Below are 19223 nucleotides of genomic sequence, written 5' to 3'. Positions count from 1 at the left end.
CGTATCGGTGTAGGGCATGTCTTGAACCTAATAACTTCTGAGACATAAAAGGAGATTAGGCACAGAAGCACAAATGAGGGAAAAACAGACACCACGTGGAGACGCCACGAGAAGAACCCTAGAGAGGCTGAGACAAGGGCCTTCCCCCAGAGCCAATAGAGAGAGCCTTCCCCTAGAGCTGGCCCTGAATTTGGACTTCTAGTCTCCTAAACTGTGAGAAAAGGAACTTCTGTTCTTTAAAACCACCCACTTGTGGTATTTCTGTTATAGCAGCACTAGAGAACTCATACACCAGACAGAGAGAGGAGACGCAAACCACCCAGATCCACGCAGGAGTGCTGGGGTTCAAAGAGGAACAAGGAAACGCCTGGCAGAAAAATGGAGAAAGGGAAGAGGCCCCACAGATGGGAGAGGCACTAGAGACAGGGGCAGGGGGCAGCAGGAGGGGCAGGGGAAGGGGCAGCTGTGGGCCACCTCACTGCGGGTTACGGGTTAGGTGGGGCTCACAAAGCCGCCAAGGATCACTGGGAAGGACCAGAAGAAAATGCTGAGGGAAGGTTCTGGAACAGACAGAGGAAGGAGGAGAAGACTTGGGGAGCTTCCACAGGGCCACTTCATCGTCACAGTCCCCAAAACAGGCCCTGAGCTCTGAGTCCTGGGTTTTCTCTGACCATGGGTTCCTTTGACTTTCCCTGGTCTGAGCTGATGGTAGAGTCCCTGGGTGGCACAAACAGTAAAGCGCTTGGCTGCTAACCCAAAGGTTGTAGGTTCAAAGCCACTCAGAGCTACCTTGGAAAAAAGGCCTGGCAATCTGCTTCCAAAAAATCAGCCACTGGAACAGGGCTTTGAACCAGTAATTTTCAGTTAGAACCCGCTATTTAGAACAATCTTGTTAAACTATAGATTCTGACTCAGTATATCTGGGGTTGAAAGGCAAATTCTCAGCAGGGGGCCAAACCGAAAATAACCAGTTTGAAGCCCTGCACTGAAAACGTTCCTGAGCACAGTCCTACCCTGCCACACGTGGGGTCGCTGTGAGCCAGCATCGACCTGACGGCCACTGGTCATGGTGTCGCTGTGAGCCAGCATCGACCTGACGGCCACTGGTCATGGTGTCGCTGTGAGCCAGCATCGACCTGACGGCCACTGGTCGTGGTGGAACTGGCGGCCAGCTGCTACTTACGACTGTTCAGGTCAAAAGTGGAGTCACTGTGACTCCCTTCTTTCTTTCCTAACTGACCCATCAGGAAATCCGGAACCAGGCCACCCCTCACCACCTCCACTGGGACTAGAAGGGTCCAAGCCACCATCCCTCTGGGATTATGGCAATGGCCTCCTAATTGCCCCCTCCCCTGCCCGCTATCCTCCCCAAGAATCAATCCCCTACAACACACTCAGGTAGATCCTTTAAAAACCTATGTCAGACCCGGTCCCTCCTCTGCTCCAAAGCCTGGAGGGCCCCCCACTTCCCTGGCGTGTCGTTTAAATGAGCTGGAGGTGCACTGGGCCAGAATGGGCACCCACAAGGGCACAGCCAGGCCTGTCCTCGGAGGCCATGGCACAGGACTGGACACCGCTGTGTGTGCTCTGAGAGTATTCACAGGATGAATGGACAAATTCCACCTTTGTTCTGCTCCTCACTTCCACAGGTGGAAAAAATGTTTTCCCAACACTGACTTTACCGAAGTATATTGAAACGCTGAGTCCGAGGTATCCACATATAGAACAGGCCACATTTCAAAATTAAAAATAAGCAGTGAAAGTGTTTCCTCTGCCATGGTGCTGTAGGGGAGGTTCGGCCTCACTCTCCTGCTGCAGACAGCTGAAAATGCAATAAAACAGGTGTTGGACAAGCGGTGGCCCTCAGCTGTGATTCCCGAATGGGGAGACAGGAGGTGAGCCCGAGGCTGCCCAGCTTTCCAGAGGAACATTCTAAATGCAGGCAGGTAGAGAGGGGTCTCTCTTAGCCATCTAGTGCTGCTACAACAGAAATACCATGAGTGGATGGCTTCAACAAACAGAGATTTATTCTCTCACAGTCTAGGAGGCTAGAAGTCCAAATTCAGCACGCCAGCCCCTAGGGAAGGCTTTCTTTCTCTGTTGGCTCTGGGGGAAGGGCCTCGTCACCAATCTTTCCTGGCTAAGGAGTTTCTCTGCACAGGGACCCCAGGTCCAAATCACGTGCTCCACTCCTGGCTCTTCTTGCTTTGTGGTAATGAGGCCCCTCTCCCCTCTGCTCACTTCTCTCCTTTATATCTCAAAAGAGGTTGACTCAAGATACAACCTAATCCTGTAGATTGAGTCCTGCCTCACTGACATAACTGCTTCTAATCCTGTCTTATTAACATCTTAGAGGTAGGATTTACAACACAGAAAAATCACATCAAATCACAAAATGGTGAACAACTAACTACACAATACTGGGAATCATGGCCTAGCCAAGTCGACACACATTTTTGGGAGACACAATCCATAAGACGCTCCAAACAGCCAGATTGAGAGTCCTCACTGGTCACCTGGGGCACTGAGCAGTGACACGAGGGCTCATGCATTCCTAGAAGAAGGGCTAATCGATTCCTACAGCAAAAGCTACTTTCGAACCACCCTACAAAGAGTAAAAACAAGCCCCTAAAGAATCAAGACTCATGGCGTCCCCATGTGTGCAGAGTAGAACTGCTCCACAAGGTCTTTAAGGCTGTGACCTTTTGGAAGCAGATTGCCAGGCCTGTCTTCTGAAGTCCTCTGGGTGGGTTAGAACCACCAGCCTTTTGGCTAATAGTCAAGAGCTTGACCGTCTGCACCACCCAGGGACAAGGGGTTGCCGTGAGTCAGAATTGACTGGATGTCAATTAACAAGAGCAAAGAATCAAGAGGGTTGGCAAGTAGCTTAACTACCTGTCAAAGCAAATCACAAAACATTTTTTGTAATAGACACAAACTGGAAACAACCCAAATGCTCATCAACAGGTGAAGAGTAACGTGTGGGCCATGTGGGCCAAACAAACAGAGAAACACTGTTGACAGTCAAACACCGCTCACAGTCAAACACCGCTCACAGTCAAACAGTGCTCACAGTCAAACACCGCTCACAGTCAAACACTGGTAACAGTCAAACACCACCAACAGTGAACCACCGCTCACAGTCAAACACTGCTCACAGTCAAACACTGCTCACAGTCAAACACTGCTCACAGTCAAACACTGCTCACAGTGAAATACTGCTAACAGTCAAACACTGCTCACAGTGAAACATTGCTAACAGTCAAACACTGCTAACAGTCAAACACTGTTCACAGTCAAACACTGCTCACAGTCAAACACGGCTCACAGTCAAACACGGCTCACAGTCAAACACGGCTCACAGTCAAACACTGCTCACAGTGAAACACGGCTCACAGTGAAACACTGCTAACAGTCAAATACTGCAAACAGTGAAACACTGCTCACAGTCAAACACTGCTCACAGTCAAACACGGCTCACAGTCAAACACTGCTCACAGTGAAACACTGGTAACAGTCAAACACTGCTCACAGTCAAACACTGCTCACAGTCAAACACGGCTCACAGTCAAACACTGCTCACAGTCAAACACGGCTCACAGTCAAACACGGCTCACAGTCAAACACTGCTCACAGTCAAACACAGCTCACAGTGAAACACTGCTAACAGTCAAACACTGCAAACAGTGAAACACTGCTCACAGTCAAACACTGCTCACAGTCAAACACTGCTCACAGTCAAACACTGCTCACAGTCAAACACTGCTAACAGTGAAACACTGCTCACAGTCAAACACTGCAAACAGTGAAACACTAATACCAGGCAAACACTGCTCACAGTCAAACACGGCTCACCGTCAAACACTGCTAACAGTCAAACACTGCTAACAGTCAAACACTGCTCACAGTCAAACACTGCTCACAGTCAAACACGGCTCACAGTCAAACACGGCTAACAGTCAAACACTGCTCACAGTCAAACACTGCTCACAGTGAAACACTGCTAACAGTCAAACACTGCTCACAGTCAAACACTGATAACAGTGAAACACTGCTCACAGTCAAACACTGCTCACAGTCAAACACTGCTCACAGTCAAACACTGCTCACAGTGAAACACTGCTCACAGTGAAACACTGCTCACAGTCAAACACTGCTCACAGTCAAACACTGCTCACAGTCAAACACGGCTCACAGTCAAACACGGCTCACAGTCAAACACGGCTCACAGTCAAACACTGCTCACAGTGAAACACGGCTCACAGTCAAACACTGCTAACAGTGAAACACTGCTAACAGTCAAACACTGCTCACAGTGAAACACTGCTCACAGTCAAACACGGCTAACAGTCAAACACTGCTCACAGTGAAACACTGCTAACAGTCAAACACTGCAAAGAGTGAAAAACTGCAAACAGTCAAACACTGCTCACAGTCAAACACTGATAACAGTGAAACACTGCTCACAGGCAAACACTGCTCACAGTCAAACACGGCTCACCGTCAAACACTGCTCACCGTCAAACACTGATAACAGTGAAACACTGCTCACAGTCAAACACTGCTCACAGTCAAACACTGCTCACAGTCAAACACTGCTCACAGTGAAACACTGCTCACAGTGAAACACTGGTAACAGTCAAACACTGCTCACAGTCAAACACTGCTCACAGTCAAACACGGCTCACAGTCAAACACGGCTCACAGTCAAACACTGCTCACAGTCAAACACGGCTCACCGTCAAACACTGCTCACAGTGAAACACTGCTAACAGTCAAACACTGCAAAGAGTGAAAAACTGCAAACAGTCAAACACTGCTCACAGTCAAACACTGATAACAGTGAAACACTGCTCACAGGCAAACACTGCTCACAGTCAAACACGGCTCACCGTCAAACACTGCTCACAGTCAAACACTGCAAACAGTGAAACACTGCTCACAGTCAAACACTGCTCACAGTCAAACACGGCTAACGGTCAAACACTGCTCACAGTCAAACACCGCTCACAGTGAGACACTGCTCACAGTCAAATACTGCAAACAGTGAAACACTGCTCACAGTGAAACACTGCTCACAGTCAAACACTGCTCACAGAGAAACACTGCAAACAGTGAAACACTGCAAACAGGCAAACACTGCTAACAGTGAAACACTGCTCACAGTCAAACACTGCTCACAGAGTAACACTGCAAACAGTGAAACACTGCAAACAGGCAAACACTGCTAACAGTGAAACACTGCTCACAGTCAAACACTGCTCACAGAGAAACACTGCAAACAGTGAAACACTGCAAACAGGCAAACACTGCTCACCGTCTAACACTGCTAAAAGTGAAACACGGCTCACAGTCAAACACTGCTCACAGTCAAACACTGCTCACAGGCAAACACTGCTCACAGTCAAACACTGCAAACAGTGAAACACTGCTCACAGTCAAACACTGCTCACAGTCAAACACTGCTCACAGTCAAACACTGCTCACAGTCAAACACGGCTAACGGTCAAACACTGCTCACAGTCAAACACGGCTAACGGTCAAACACTGCTCACAGTCAAACACCGCTCACAGTGAAACACTGCTCACAGGCAAACACCGCTCACAGTGAAACACTGCTCACAGTCAAACACCGCTCACAGTGAAACACTGCTCACAGGCAAACACTGCTCACAGTCAAACACGGCTAACGGTCAAACACTGCTCACAGTCAAACACCGCTCACAGTGAAACACTGCTCACAGTCAAACACCGCTCACAGTGAAACACTGCTCACAGTCAAATACCGCAAACAGTGAAACACTGCTCACAGTGAAACACTGCTAATAGTCAAACACTGCTCACAGTCAAACACTGCTCACAGTGAAACACTGCAAACAGTGAAACACTGCAAACAGGCAAACACTGCTCACCGTCAAACACTGCAAACAGTGGAACACTGCTAACAGTCAAACACTGCAAAGAGTGAAACACTGCAAAGAGTGAAACACTGCTCACAGTCAAACACTGCTCACAGTCAAACACTGCTAACAACAGTCAAACACTGCTCACAGTCAAACACTGCTCACAGTCAAACACTGCTCACAGTCAAACACTGCTCACAGTCAAACACTGCTCACAGTCAAACACTGCTCACAGTGAAACACTGCTCACAGTGAAACACTGCTAACAGTCAAACACTGCTCACAGTCAAACACTGCTCACAGTCAAACACTGCTCACAGTCAAACAGTGCTAACAGGCAAAGAGAACGTCGTGCTGAGAACTTGGGAGCATGGACCGATCTCACATACAGTGAGCTGACGGCCGAAGGCAAGCGAAGGGCCCAGGCATAGTGATTCCAGGTGTGAAGTCTCACGTAAATATGAAGTCTCATCTACCGTGGAAGAGGTGCTGGGGCCTGGGAGGGTGGGGGATGGACGGGGAAGGGTACAGAAACCATCTGGGAGGATGGAAATGTTCTCCATCTAGTTTGGGTAGGTGGTTACAGAGGTATGTGTGTTGGCCAAAATCCAGCAAACTACATACGTACAACAGATGCATTTTATTGTATGTAAATTATAAAAGCTAATTAAAAGACTAACAGATGGGAAACAACCCAAGTGTCCCTTACAGATGAACGGGTAAACAGAGTTGCGGCAAGGGTGATGAAGGCCCAGGGCAATCTCTAAGTCGCTCCCTTCCTCCCAATTACAAGATGAACAGACAGTAATAGCTGTGACTAGTCCACGGAAACACCCTCCTCCCTTTTTGTCCTGTTGCCTCAGTCAGGCACCTGTCATATTTGTGGCATCTTAGAATGTTATTCCACATCCCCTTCGACTTGTGCCCTGGGGCGATGGCCCAACCTTGGACTTGTGCCGTGGGGCGAGTTCCCTCATCTGTGTCCCCCGACCGGCACGCCCCCATCACTGTGTCTCTGGATAAACACCAGGCAGTTCATCACACAGCTATGGGGTATTACTCAGCCAAAAAGAGAAAGAAAGTCCTGATCCATGCTAGAGCTCGGATGAACCCTGAAGACATCATGCTGAGTGAAGTAGGCCACTTTTGGCATGATCCCATTTATAGGAAATGTCCGGAATAGGTACATCCACCCTCAAGCCACCTTTAAACTAAGTAACAGTTTGGCTCAAAGAGTAAAGACTGTCACCCTTGAATACTGTGCCCTTTTAGAAAATTATCTAAGACCATATGGACGACAGGTCTCTTCACAGTGTAGATGAGAAGGCTGGGGAGCAGGGAGTTTCAGTCAACGGGCGTGAGACAGCTAGGCAGAGATAAGGAGAATGCTGACACAATGTGTGAAGACCGGAACCAATGTCATGGTCGTCATGTCTAGACACAGCTGAATGGGAGTGGGTTTTGCTGTGCATATTTTTGCCAAACATGAAATATTAGTATCAAAAATAAAAAAGAGAGAGGATACGGGATTGTTAAAAGAAAAAGGAAAGGCCAATCTATAGAGACAAAAGTGGGCTGGTGGCTCCAGGAACGAGGGGAGGGGGCCCTGAGAGTGACTGCTATGTAACGTTTCAGACCTAGATTGTGGTCATGGTCATGCAACGGTATGAACGTACTTAATGCCACTGAACGGTAGGCTTTAGGACACTAACACTGCTAAATTTCACCACAATAAAAAAAAGGAAAGAAAGAAAGAGATGGTCAACACCCAGGAGAAGCTGGGTCAAACTTTCTTGAAAAGTGATAAAATCAATCAAATATTAACAGATGTGAAAGTAACTTATTGTGAAAGCTGCCTTAATACAGAGAAGCATAAAGGACTGAACCTGCACGCAGGGCCGCACACCTCTTACCTGTTTGTAAAACTCGTGATCCCCTGCAGCTCTCGTCTTGAGAAATTCTTCACTGTTAAATACTCGATGTTCGTAGTTTAAATGATTCTTCACCTCCCTGACAAACAGAACAGAGAGGCTAAGGGTGGAAATATTTTCAAGTACCTCAAAGACATATCACCATCAGCGGCAGAAAAACGACACTGTGAGAAGCCCTGTTCTGCAGGAGGATTACCCTGACACCAAAAGCATACAGTGTGGATGCATTTTGTGGTCAAGCCGTTCCTCACTTTAAGCATAACTGTTCCCTGCAACTGGAATAAAGCCTGGGGAGGGAGTGCCACCATCTTCTCCTTCAAGCCCCCAGTTCTTGACACAAATTAAGACACAACAGCTTTTCTTTACTAACCAAATGCAGCTGAGAGCACGGACGTGTCGCAGGAAGAGTGGCAGAGCGCCAGGTAGACCGGCCGCGTCTGACCCAGCTCAGCCCCCAGCCTGAAGCCTCTTCGCTTGTTACCCCGTGTCCTCACCTGTCAAACTGCGGGATTTTAGCCTAAACACGGAGCCAATGACTACAAGACATATTCAGTACGTACTACAGGCAAAGACATCCCTCCATCTAGCAGGAAAACATTTCATCCAGCAGAAAGAAAGTTTGGTGATCTGTAGTCATATTTTCTGCTTTTATCAACTCACTAAGCTTAAAAATTGTTTTAAAAATGAAAGCCTTGATCATAAAATATTTCATCTTCAAGGACCAAAAGGAAGACAGTATACCCTACACCCAGGGTACACCGCTGTGAGCTAAGAGATCACACATCCTGTCTATAATTCACCATCCCATTTCTTTTCCCGAATAAGTTATTGGCTTGATATAAATAAACGCATCGAGAGAATAATGCCATCCTGATTCTGGCTTTGAAACAACCACGCTGAGTCTTGTCAGCTGAGCGAGCCCTACTACAGAGCCTCACAGTGGAACTTCCCTCCAGAACAGAAAGGACCTGGCAGCAGGCAGCCCGTGGAGTCTACCAAAGGGGCCACCTTCCTTGGCTGCTGGACCCCGGGAGAGAGTGGCAAGCGTAAGAGAGCTGGAAGAGAAAGAGGAGAAGAAAGAGTTGGAAGAAAGAAAAGGCCAAAACACACTTCCACAAAGATGAAGCTTGAACTAAAAATTACTTATGCACACAGCTGACAAATGTTGAGGGGTTTATCTGCCATATGTTCCATAAATGACTGCATATCTAGGCTAGAGATAGCAACTTACTGAATCCCGATACCTAAACCCGTTCCCCTCAAGTTGATTTCGACTCGTGGCAAACCCGTGTGTTACGGAGTAGGACCACTCCATAGGGATTTCTTGGCTGAACGTTTACAGGAGCACATCACTAGGCCTTTTTTCACGGCACCACTAGGTTGGCCCAAACCACCAGTCTTTCAGTTAGTTGTTGTTGTTAGGCGTCATTGAGTCAGTTCCACCTCATAGTGCCCCTGTGTACCACAGAACAAAACACTACCCGGTCCTGTGACATCCTCACAATCACTGCTATGTTTGAGCCTGTTGTGGCAACCACTCTGTCAATTAGTCTTGCTGAGGGTCTTCCTCTTTTTCAATGACTCCCTACTGTACCAAGCATGATGTCCTTCTCCAGAGACTGGTCCCTCCTGATAACATGCCCAAAGTACCTGAGATGAAGTCTCGTCATCCTCCCTTCTAAGGTGCATTCTCGCTGTACTTCTGCCAGGACAGACTTGTTTGTTCTTCTGGTAGTCCATGCTATATTCAGTATTCTTTGCTAACACCATAATTCAAATACATCAGTTCTTCTTCAGTCTTCCTTATTTATTGTCCAACTTTTGCATGCATATGAGGCAGTTGAAAATACCATGGCTTGGTCAGGAGCACTTTAGTCCTAAAAGTGACGTCTTTGCTTTTTAACACTTTAAAGAGGTCTTTTGCAGCAGACTGGCCCGGTGAGATACATCCTTTGATTTCTTGACTGCTGCTTCCGTGGGCACTGATTGTGGATCCAAGTAAAATGAAATCCTTGACAACTTCAATCTTTTCTCTGTTTATCATGATGTTGCTTATTGGTCCAGTTGTGAAGATTTTTGTTCTATGTTGAGGTGTAATCCATACTGAAGGCTGTAGTCTTTGATCTTCATCAATAAGTGCTTCAAGTCCTCTTCACTTTCAGCAAGCAAGGTTGTGCCATCTGCATAACCCAATGCAGGTTGTTAATAAGTCTTCCTCCAATCCTGATGCCTCGTTCTTCTTCATACAGTCCAGCTTCTCAGATTATTTGCTCAGCATACAGATTGAATAGCTATGGTGAGGGATACAACCCTGATACACACCTTTCCTGATTTTAAACCATACAGTATCCTCTTCTTCTTTTCGAACTAGTGCCTCTTGATCTGTGTACAGATTCCTCATGAGCACAATTAAGTGTTCTGGAATTCCCATCTCCACAATGTTATCCATAATTTGTGATCCACATAGTCGAATGCCTTAGCGCAGCCAATAAAACACAGGTAAACAACTTTCTGGTGTTCTCTGCTTTCGGCCAGGATCCATCTGACATGAGCAATGATATCCCTGGTTCCACATCCTCTTTTGAACTCAGCTTGAATTTCTGGTAGTTCCCTGTCAATGTACTACTGTAACTGTTTTTGAATTATTTTTAGCAAAATTTTACTTGTGTGTGATACTAATGATATTGTCTGATAATTTCCACATTCTGTTGGATCATCTTTCTTTGTCATGAGCACAAATGTGGATCTCTTCCAGTTGGTTGGCCAGGTAGCTGTCTTACAAATTTCTTGGCACAGACAAGTCAGTGTTTCCAGCGCTGCATCCATTTGTTGAAACATCTCAGTTGGTATCCATCAATTTCTGGAGCCTTGTTTTTTGCCAGTGTTTTCAGTCAGTGCAGCTTGAACTTATTCCTTCAATAACATCAGTTCTTGATCATATGCTACCTCCTAAAATGGTTGAATGGTGACCAATTCTTTTTGGTACAGTGACTCTGTGTATTCCTTCCATCTTCGTTTGATGCTTTTGCGTCACTCAATATTTTGCCCACAGAATCCTTCACTATTGCACCTCGAGGCTTGAATTTTCTCTTCAGTTGTTTTGCTTGAGAAATGCCAAGTGTGTTCTTCCCTTTTGGTTTTCTAACTCTGGGTCTTTGCACATTTCATTATAACACTCTTTGTCTTCTTGAGTCACCCTTTGAAATCTTCTGTTCAGCTCTTTTACTTCATCATTTCTTCCATTCTCTTTAGCTACTCTACATTCAAGAGCAAGCTCCAGAGTCTCTTCTGACATCCATTTTGGTTTTTTATTTCTTTCCTGTTTTTTTTAATGACCTCTTGCTTTCTTCAAGTATATGGCCTTGATGTCATACCACAATTCCTCTGGTCTTTGGTCATTAGTCTTCAATACGTCAAATCTATTCTTAAGATGGCCTCTAAATTCAGGTGGGATACACTCAAGGTTATACTTTGGCTCTTGTGGACTTGTTTTAATTTTGTTCGGCTTCAGCTTGAATTGCACATTAGCAATTGATGATCTGTTCCGCACTCGGTCCCTGGTCTTGTACTGGCTGATGATATTGAGCTTTTCCATCATCTGTTTCCACAGATGTAGTCTATTTGATTCCTGTGTATTTTATCCGGCAAGGTCCGCGCATATAGTCACTGGTTTATGAACTGTTGAAAACGGTATTTGCAATGACTAAATCTAAAAAAAAAAAAAAAAATCTAGATCTTGCAAAATTCTATTACGCGACCTCCAGCATCATTTCTATCACCAAGGCCATGCTTTCCAACTACCTATCCTTCTTTGTTTCCAACTTTCATTTTCCAATCATGAGTAATTATTAATTACCTTCAATGTCTTCATCTTTGGCCTTAATGTTTGGTGTGTAAATTTGAATAACAATCTTATTAACTGGTCTACCTTGTAGGCATAGGGATATAATTCTATCACTGAGAGCACTGTACTTCAGGATAGACCTCGAAATGTTCTTTTTGATGATGAATTCCTCTTCAATTTGTCATTCCCAGCACAGTAGACCATATGATTGTCAAATTCAAAATGGCCAATATCAGTCCATTGCAGCTCATGAATGCCTAGGATGTTGATGTTTATAAATTCCATTTCATTTTTGACGACTCCAATTTTCCCAGATTCATTTTTCGTACATTCCAGGTTCTGATTATTAACAGATGTTTGCAGCTGTTTCTTCTCATTTCAAGTCATGCCGCGTCAGCAAACAAAGGTCCTGGAAGCTTGACTCTATCCATGTCATTAAGGCTGACTCTACTTTGAGGAGGCAGCTCTTCCCCAGGCGTCTTTCGAGTGCTTTCCAACCTGGGGGGCTCATCTTCCAGCACCATATCAATGTTCTGCTGCTATCCACGAGGTTTTCGCTGGCCAATGTTTTCAGAAGTAGATCACTAGGTCTTTCTTCCTAGGCTGTCTTAGTCTGACATACAGGTTAGTAGTTAAGAGCAAACCGTTTGAGGCTCCCAGGGAATATTAGAATTAACTTTTCTGATCTAGGTAACCGATTCCAGCTCAAACGTCACAAAAACCATATCACGCAACAGATACCTGACAGTGACAATTACAGGAGGGAAGGGAAAGCAGGGAGCTTTCTAACAGCACCAAGTCCTGAGATGCTCCCTCTTGGCAGGTCTCCTGTGGGGGCTTCATCACCTCGTTCATGTTGTTATTGTGTCAGCTGCTGTCGAGTTGACCCCCAACTCACAGTGACCCCAGGCATAAGGAACAAAACACCGCCCGGTCGCACGCCATCCCCATGATTGGTTGTGGATTGGACAGTTGTAATACATATAGTTTTCATTGGCTGGTTTTTAGAAGTAGATTGCCAGACCTTTCTTCCTAGTCTTAATCTCAAAGCTCTACTGAAACCTGTTCAGCATCATAGCAACACATAAGCCTCCAGTGACAGACGGGTGGTAGCTACACGTGAGGTGCATTGCTGGGAATCGAACTCGGGTCTCCCTTGTGGAAGATGAGAATTCTACCACTGCCCCTCTAGTCCACGAGTCGTGATAAAATGATCCACCCGTCCATCCCCACCCCCATCTCCTGGACTCAGGCCTCCCAGGACAGACCTGCCTAGACCCTGCGTCATTAGCGCCAGCACACGCCCAGCACAGACAAGCCCTCCGTGAACACTGTCCTCAGATATTCTCCTTCCTACAGGCCCAGCTGAGACACTGCAGCCGAGATGAGAATCTGCAGGAGAGAGAGGGGACTGTGGTTGTTAGGTGGCCTCGAGTCGATCTAATTCAGACTCATAGCAACCCCGTGTGACAGGGTAGAGCTGCTCCGTAGGGTTCCCTAGGCTAGAATATTTATGGGCCCAGTTTGCCAGGTCTTTCTCCCAGAGTCACTAGTGGGTTTGAACCACCAACCTTTCTGTTAGCAGTTGAGTGCTTAATTGTTGAGCCACCAGGGCTCCTTGAGGGGGGTTCGAAAACCCTGTGCAGGTCAGAATAGAAACAGCAAACTGAAAAATGGACCTGCTGGCTGTTAACAGCCACACGAAAAGGTTTGGGGGGCTGGAGCCACCTTCTTTTCTTCTTCTTTTTTTTTTTTTTTTTTAGCCACCTTCTTCTTGCTGTGACAAATCCCGACTGCCTGAGCTTTGGGGGCCCTGCTATCCTCAGTACCTAAGCGCAGGCTGGCGAGCCTCCTACCTGAAGATGTCGACAAGAAGCTGGAGAGTGACCTGCTGGATCTGGCCGTTCAGTTTCTGCTGCCACGCGCGCCGACGGCCCTGGCCCTCGTTCAGATCCGTGCTGGAACTGCAGTGAGCGAGATCCAGCTCCTGGTGCAGCTGAAGGCTCTGGATGCTGGAAAGAAGAGAGGCAGCTGACCGCAGAGCGTCGTTGACCCGTGACTGTTGTACTAGTGACATAGAGCTCGCCAGGATAGTACGCGTGCTCTCGCCAGGTAAACACTTTTATAAGACCAACCAACTGCCATTGCGTCAACCCCAACTCATGGCAACCCCGCGTGTGCAGTGTAGAACTGTGCTCCATAGGGTTTTCAATGGCTGATTTTCCAGAAGAAGAACACCAGGCCTTTCCGATGAGGTTCCTCCAGGAAGGCTCAAACCTCCAGCCTTTCAGATAGCGGCCAAATGCTTAGCCATTTGAACCATGTGGAGACTTTTACCAAATGCCCAAAATACACAGCAGTAACTTGGAGGGGGTGATCTTCCAACACATCCCTGGACACAACCCAAGTGTCCATCAACAGACAAACAGAAACGCAAACGTGGTCCATCCGTACAATGCCATAAAGAGAAACAAAGTCCTGATCCATGCTGTGACATGGGTGAACCCTGAGAACACAATGCCGAGTGAAAGAAGTCTGTCACGGACGGACACGTATTGTATGATCCCATTTATACGAAATGTCTACAACAGGCAAATCCATAGAGACCAACATTTTTTAGTGGTTACCAGGGGCTGAGGGAGGGAGGGACGGAGAGCTACTGTTTAATGGATACCGAGTTTCTGTTCGGGGGATGAAAAAGTTTTGGAATGGACAGCGCTGATGGCTGCACAACACGATGACTTTAAGTAATTTCCCTAAATTGTACACTGAAAACAATTAAAATGGTATATACATTTTATCACAGTAAACTCTAAAAAGTACATTAGTGGAAAAGTTTATTCACCTGCAACGTAAACTATCACTGATGCAGAATTCACAAAGGCCACGACCTTGGACCACGTTCACTTTTATCCAAGCTAATCACTCCGAGCCCCTGTGCTGTCCTGACTGGCTAGTCAGGAGCTGCCTAGAAGCTTTCCCTCTCATCCCCTGCCCAGGCAGGCTCCTATGGTGTCTATACCCTGCACCCAATGTTCTGTGTGCCACAGCTCTGGGCCTGCCAGGGGACGGCCACCTTCTCATCTGGAGCTACTGGCGGGGGGTGGGGGTGGGAGGGCTCAGGGTGCACCTCTGTAAACCTGAGCCAGCCGCTGGCCTGGGGCTGTGATGGCTGGGACCCCGTCCCTGCCTCCAGGAGGGTCGGGGCAAGAGTATGAGGGATGGGGCAAGGGTAGGAGGGTTGGGGTGAGGGTAGGAGGGTTGGGGTGAGGGTAGGAGGGTTGGGTGAGGGTAGGAGGGTTGGAATGAGGGTAAGAGGGTCAGGACAAGGGTAGGAGGGACGGGGCGAGGATAGGAGGGTCAGGAGAAGGGTAGGAGGGTCAAGATGAGGGTAGGAGGGTCAGGATGCAGGTACGACAGTTTGGGGCAAGGGTAGGAGGGTCAGAGTGAGGATAGGAGGGACAGGGTGAGGTTAGGAGGGTCAAGGCGAGGGTAGGAGGGTCAGAAGAAGGGTAGGAGGGTTGGAGCGAGGATAGGAGGGTCAGGAAAAGGGCAAGAGAGTCAGAAGGGTAGGAAGGTCAAGGCAAAGGCACACTTCATCAATGTGGTGAGGATGGGGGCAGAGAGGACGTCTCGGGGAAGCTGGTCAAACACCAACGCACAGACACACACAAAGACTTCCCACCTTCATGAGGAGACAACCCCCATGGCCCTGATCATGTTCCTGGGGGCCTCATACAGATGCCAAGGTCATTCACATTTATAAAACCAAGTCTAGCAGACCGAGGCTGTCAGGGATGCCACACCCCATGCCCCAACTGCGGGATGGGATCCAGTCTTTGCATCGACACTATAAAATTCTGCCAATAACCTGCAGATGAAGGCGAGAACCCCGCCTTCATGGGAATGACAGCACTAAGAGGTAAATACCAGAGACGTTCTGCTGAATGCGGGCCAACCTCTGCAACAGGACGTCACACTCTGACAGGCACACAGCCGAAGTCGGCTGGTGCTTACCAGGGAGTAAACAGGGCAACGAGGAATGTGAGCTTTGCCTTCTAAGCGCACACAGGGAAATTCCCAATGGAAGACCCCTGAGCGCCAGTCGCCCGTCTGCCCCAGCAGGAAAGCCTTGTGAGCACCACGTTTGCACAGAAAACAGAAAGAGCAAACACTCCACCTCTGCGCTGGCGGTACCATGGCTTCTGGGTCTTTTAACTTTTTTTAAGATGGAAGGAACAATAACTTAGGTAGCACACCTACATATTTTGCAGAATCCCTTCAAGTAGAAGGGCTATGGATTCCAAGGTAGAGGTAAGAGGTCAGACAAGCCAGGTAGAAGGAAGGTGCCTTGGTTTCCTGGGGCTGACATAACAAAACACCCCTGTGGGCGGCTTTAAAGACTAGGAATTTTTCTCACGGTTACAAGTCTGGGTTCAGGGTGCAGCTCTAGGGGAAGGTCCTTCTTTGTCTCTTGCAGCTTCTGGTAGCTGTGCAGTCCTTGGTGCTCGGGGCTTGTAGATGCGTCTGCTGTCTTCCATCCTGCTTTTTATAAGCCACTCAGAACGGATTAGGTTTAGGACCCACGCTATTCTGGAATTGCTCCATTAACATAACAAAAGAAAAACCTGTTTCCAAACAGGGCCAATTTGCTGGTACAGAGGTTAGGGCTTCAATTCAACTTTTTTGGGGGACATAATTCAATCCACAGAAAAGCCAAGGCCAACAGTGCCTCCTTCTTCTCCAGTCTTCCCAGGGTTCAGCTCTTCCCTGATTTGAGTTCCCAGTAACAGACTAGATAAAGGCCAAAAGGGGTTACCACTGGGCTAAATACAAGCTGCCACGCGCCAAACCAGAAACAAGCACAACCTGGCTATATTCACAAAAAACACCTACAAGCAGTTCCAGGTCTGTCATGGATTGAACTGTGTCCCCCGAAAATATCTATCAACTTGGCTAGGCCATGATTCCCAGTATCGTGTGATTGTCCACCATGTTGTCATCTGACGTGGTTTTCCTGTGTTGCAAATCCTGTCTCTACAATGTTAATGAGGTGGGATTAGAAGCAGTTATGTAGAATCAGTCTACAAGATTAATTTACGATTTAAGCCAATCTCTTTTGAGATACAAAAGGGAGAAGCAAGCAGAGAGACAGGGGACCTCATACCACCAAGAAAGCAGTACCGGGAGAAGCCCACATCCTTTGGACCCAGGATCCTGCGCCTGAGAAGCTCCTAGATCAGGGGAAGATCGATGACGAGGACCTTCCCCTGAAGCTGACAGAGAAGGAAAGCCTTCCCCTGGAGTTGGGCCCTAAATTCAGACTTCTAACCTCCCAGACTGTGAAAGGATAAACTTCTGTTTGTTCAAGCCATCCCCTGGTGGTGTTTCTGTTACAGCAGCACTAGATGACTAAGACAGGGGCTCACCTTGTTCCCAGCCCTCCACCTATCACTCCACGTGTCACATGACAGTGTGGCAATGGCAGTCAGACCCCACGTGGCCTGGCCTAAAAAGCAGACTCTCTCCTGCTGCATTTTATTAAATTCCAAAGAAAAAGCACGTGCTCTGCAGACAACGCGGGGAGTCCTGCTCCCACGAGAGCTGAGCCCTTGCAGGCCACGCTCAGGAGCCCCAGACGTCCCAGTCTACAGGAGCCCCAGACGTCCCCGTCTACCCCTCTGCCCTGACGCGATCAGGAGCCCCAGACGTCCCCCTCTACCCCTCTGCCCTGACGCGCTCAGGAGCCCCAGACGTCCCCCTCTACCCCTCTGCCCTGACGCGCTCAGGAGCCCCAGACGTCCCCGTCCACCCCTCTGCCCTGACGCGCTCAGGAGCCCCAGACGTCGCCGTCTACCCCTCTGCCCTGACGCGATCAGGGGCACCAGACGTCCCCGTCTACCCCTCTGCCCTGACGCGATCAGGGGCACCAGACGTCCCCGTCTACCCCTCTGCCCTGACGTGATCAGAACTGCGCCTTCCCAACGCCCAGAAGACACACGTGCAATTAAGTTCCTGCCAAGCCTCCCCGCCACCACCACCACGACAGAGGCCTCAGTGCCTGCTAAGCCGGGAGTATGGACTATCTGGCCCTTTCAGAAAAAGCATGCTGATGTCTGATTTGGGCCCTAACTTTTAGCATACCCTATTGCCGCTGAGTTGAATCCAACCCACAGCAACCCTGTAGGACAGAGGAGAGCTGTCCCATGGGGTTTCCAAGTAGAAGAGATGAAAACACCACAAACAGCTGTAAAACAAGGTTTAAAAAAAATAAGAGCATGAATAGGGCACTGGGGGAATTGAAAAGAAAAAGATAACTTCTTGCTCAGGAAAACTGGTCACGGCCATTAGAGCCTTCCAGACTGTAATTGCCATAGGACAGGACAAGTGTGTTCTGCTCATCCGTACATGCACCCAGCCCAACACTGGCACATCATGGGTACTCGACACAAACAATGAGTAACTGAATGAACGAATAAGAAGGAACTTCGAAGATCACCAGCACAGGATACCAGGGCACAGGAGAGAGAGAAGGTTCCGGAAGCTTCCTGCGGGCTGTGACCATCACCTGACTCTGTAGGGCCATAATTACAGGCAAGACTGGAATAAAGACAAATTTTTTTTTTCCAAAGTGTTCACAAATGATTTCCAAGTTATAAACACAAAATATCTATCAATAACGTATCAAACAGGAAACAGTACTCAAAAGTGGCAAAGACAGGATCGGAATGTGAGGTTTTCAAGCACACCGTGTCCACCTTTACCTCTGAATGAACGTCTGGGCGGCCAGCAGAGGGACGTCGGGAATGTCCATGCCGTCACCGGAGGACGTGGAGCAGGTGATGCTTCCGTTGTCGATATTTATCAGAACCAAACCGTCGGCTTCCTAGAAAACATAAAGATGGATGTAAGACTCTTCAAACTTGAACAAATCTTTGAAAGCACAAAATTACACTTTGCATTCGTTAAGACAGTGTCATTGTTAATTAAACCGCCCTAAAACATACATATGGCCTTATATTATTGTTGTTAGTTGCTGTCAAGTTGATTCTGACTCATGGCGACCCCAGGTGTACAGAGCAGAACTGCTCCGTAGGGTTTTACAGGCTGTGACCTTCTGGAAGCAGATCACCAGGCCTGTCTTCCAAGGTGCTTCTGAGTGTGTTTGAACCGCCAACCTTTAGGCTAGTGGCCGAGCGCTTAACCATTTGCGCCACCCAGGGCCTCCAGCCTTACATTGCCTCACCAAAAAACACAGTGTGTACCCCACCTTATGTCAATGGGCTCGATCTCATTAAATATACCTCTCCCTGGGAATCAGGACTCTGATACACGCTGTCGTCAGGCTTTCCCGTCCAGGTACAAACACTGCACATACTTCTCCAGGGAGGCGGCAGACACATTCCAAAGCTCTCCTAAGTGCCCCGCAGACACTTAAGGCCGATGTGCCCGCCTCAGTGGCTAGACAACCCCACCCTCCAGCTCAGACAGGGTGCCAGGAACGCAGAGCGGGGCAGGGCCAGGGCTTGGTGAGCACACCCACTT

At 48.0% G+C, this 19223-nt stretch overlaps 1 protein-coding gene across 3 annotated transcripts in view; it reads right to left on the bottom strand.

Annotated features, from left to right (window-relative positions):
• The window catches only part of DENND3 (DENN domain containing 3), a 94076-nt gene that overhangs the window by 45791 nt on the left and 29062 nt on the right, over positions 1 to 19223 (bottom strand). For all 3 annotated transcript variants that reach the window (XR_010317842.1, XM_064268130.1, XM_010588521.3), the window contains exons 8-10: positions 18443 to 18564; positions 13535 to 13690; positions 7817 to 7913 (exon numbers count right to left, since the gene is read on the bottom strand). Coding sequence is in view for 2 of the 3 variants with exons in the window: in XM_064268130.1 (XP_064124200.1) it covers positions 7817 to 7913; positions 13535 to 13690; positions 18443 to 18564 (375 nt within the window). In the remaining variant the exon portion in view is untranslated. The remainder of the gene's footprint in view (positions 1 to 7816; positions 7914 to 13534; positions 13691 to 18442; positions 18565 to 19223) is intronic.

Source organism: Loxodonta africana, chromosome 14 (genome assembly GCF_030014295.1).
Source record: "Loxodonta africana isolate mLoxAfr1 chromosome 14, mLoxAfr1.hap2, whole genome shotgun sequence".
NCBI classification, from domain to species: Eukaryota; Metazoa; Chordata; class Mammalia; order Proboscidea; family Elephantidae; genus Loxodonta; species Loxodonta africana.
This window is presented reverse-complemented; position numbering and strand designations above follow the sequence as displayed.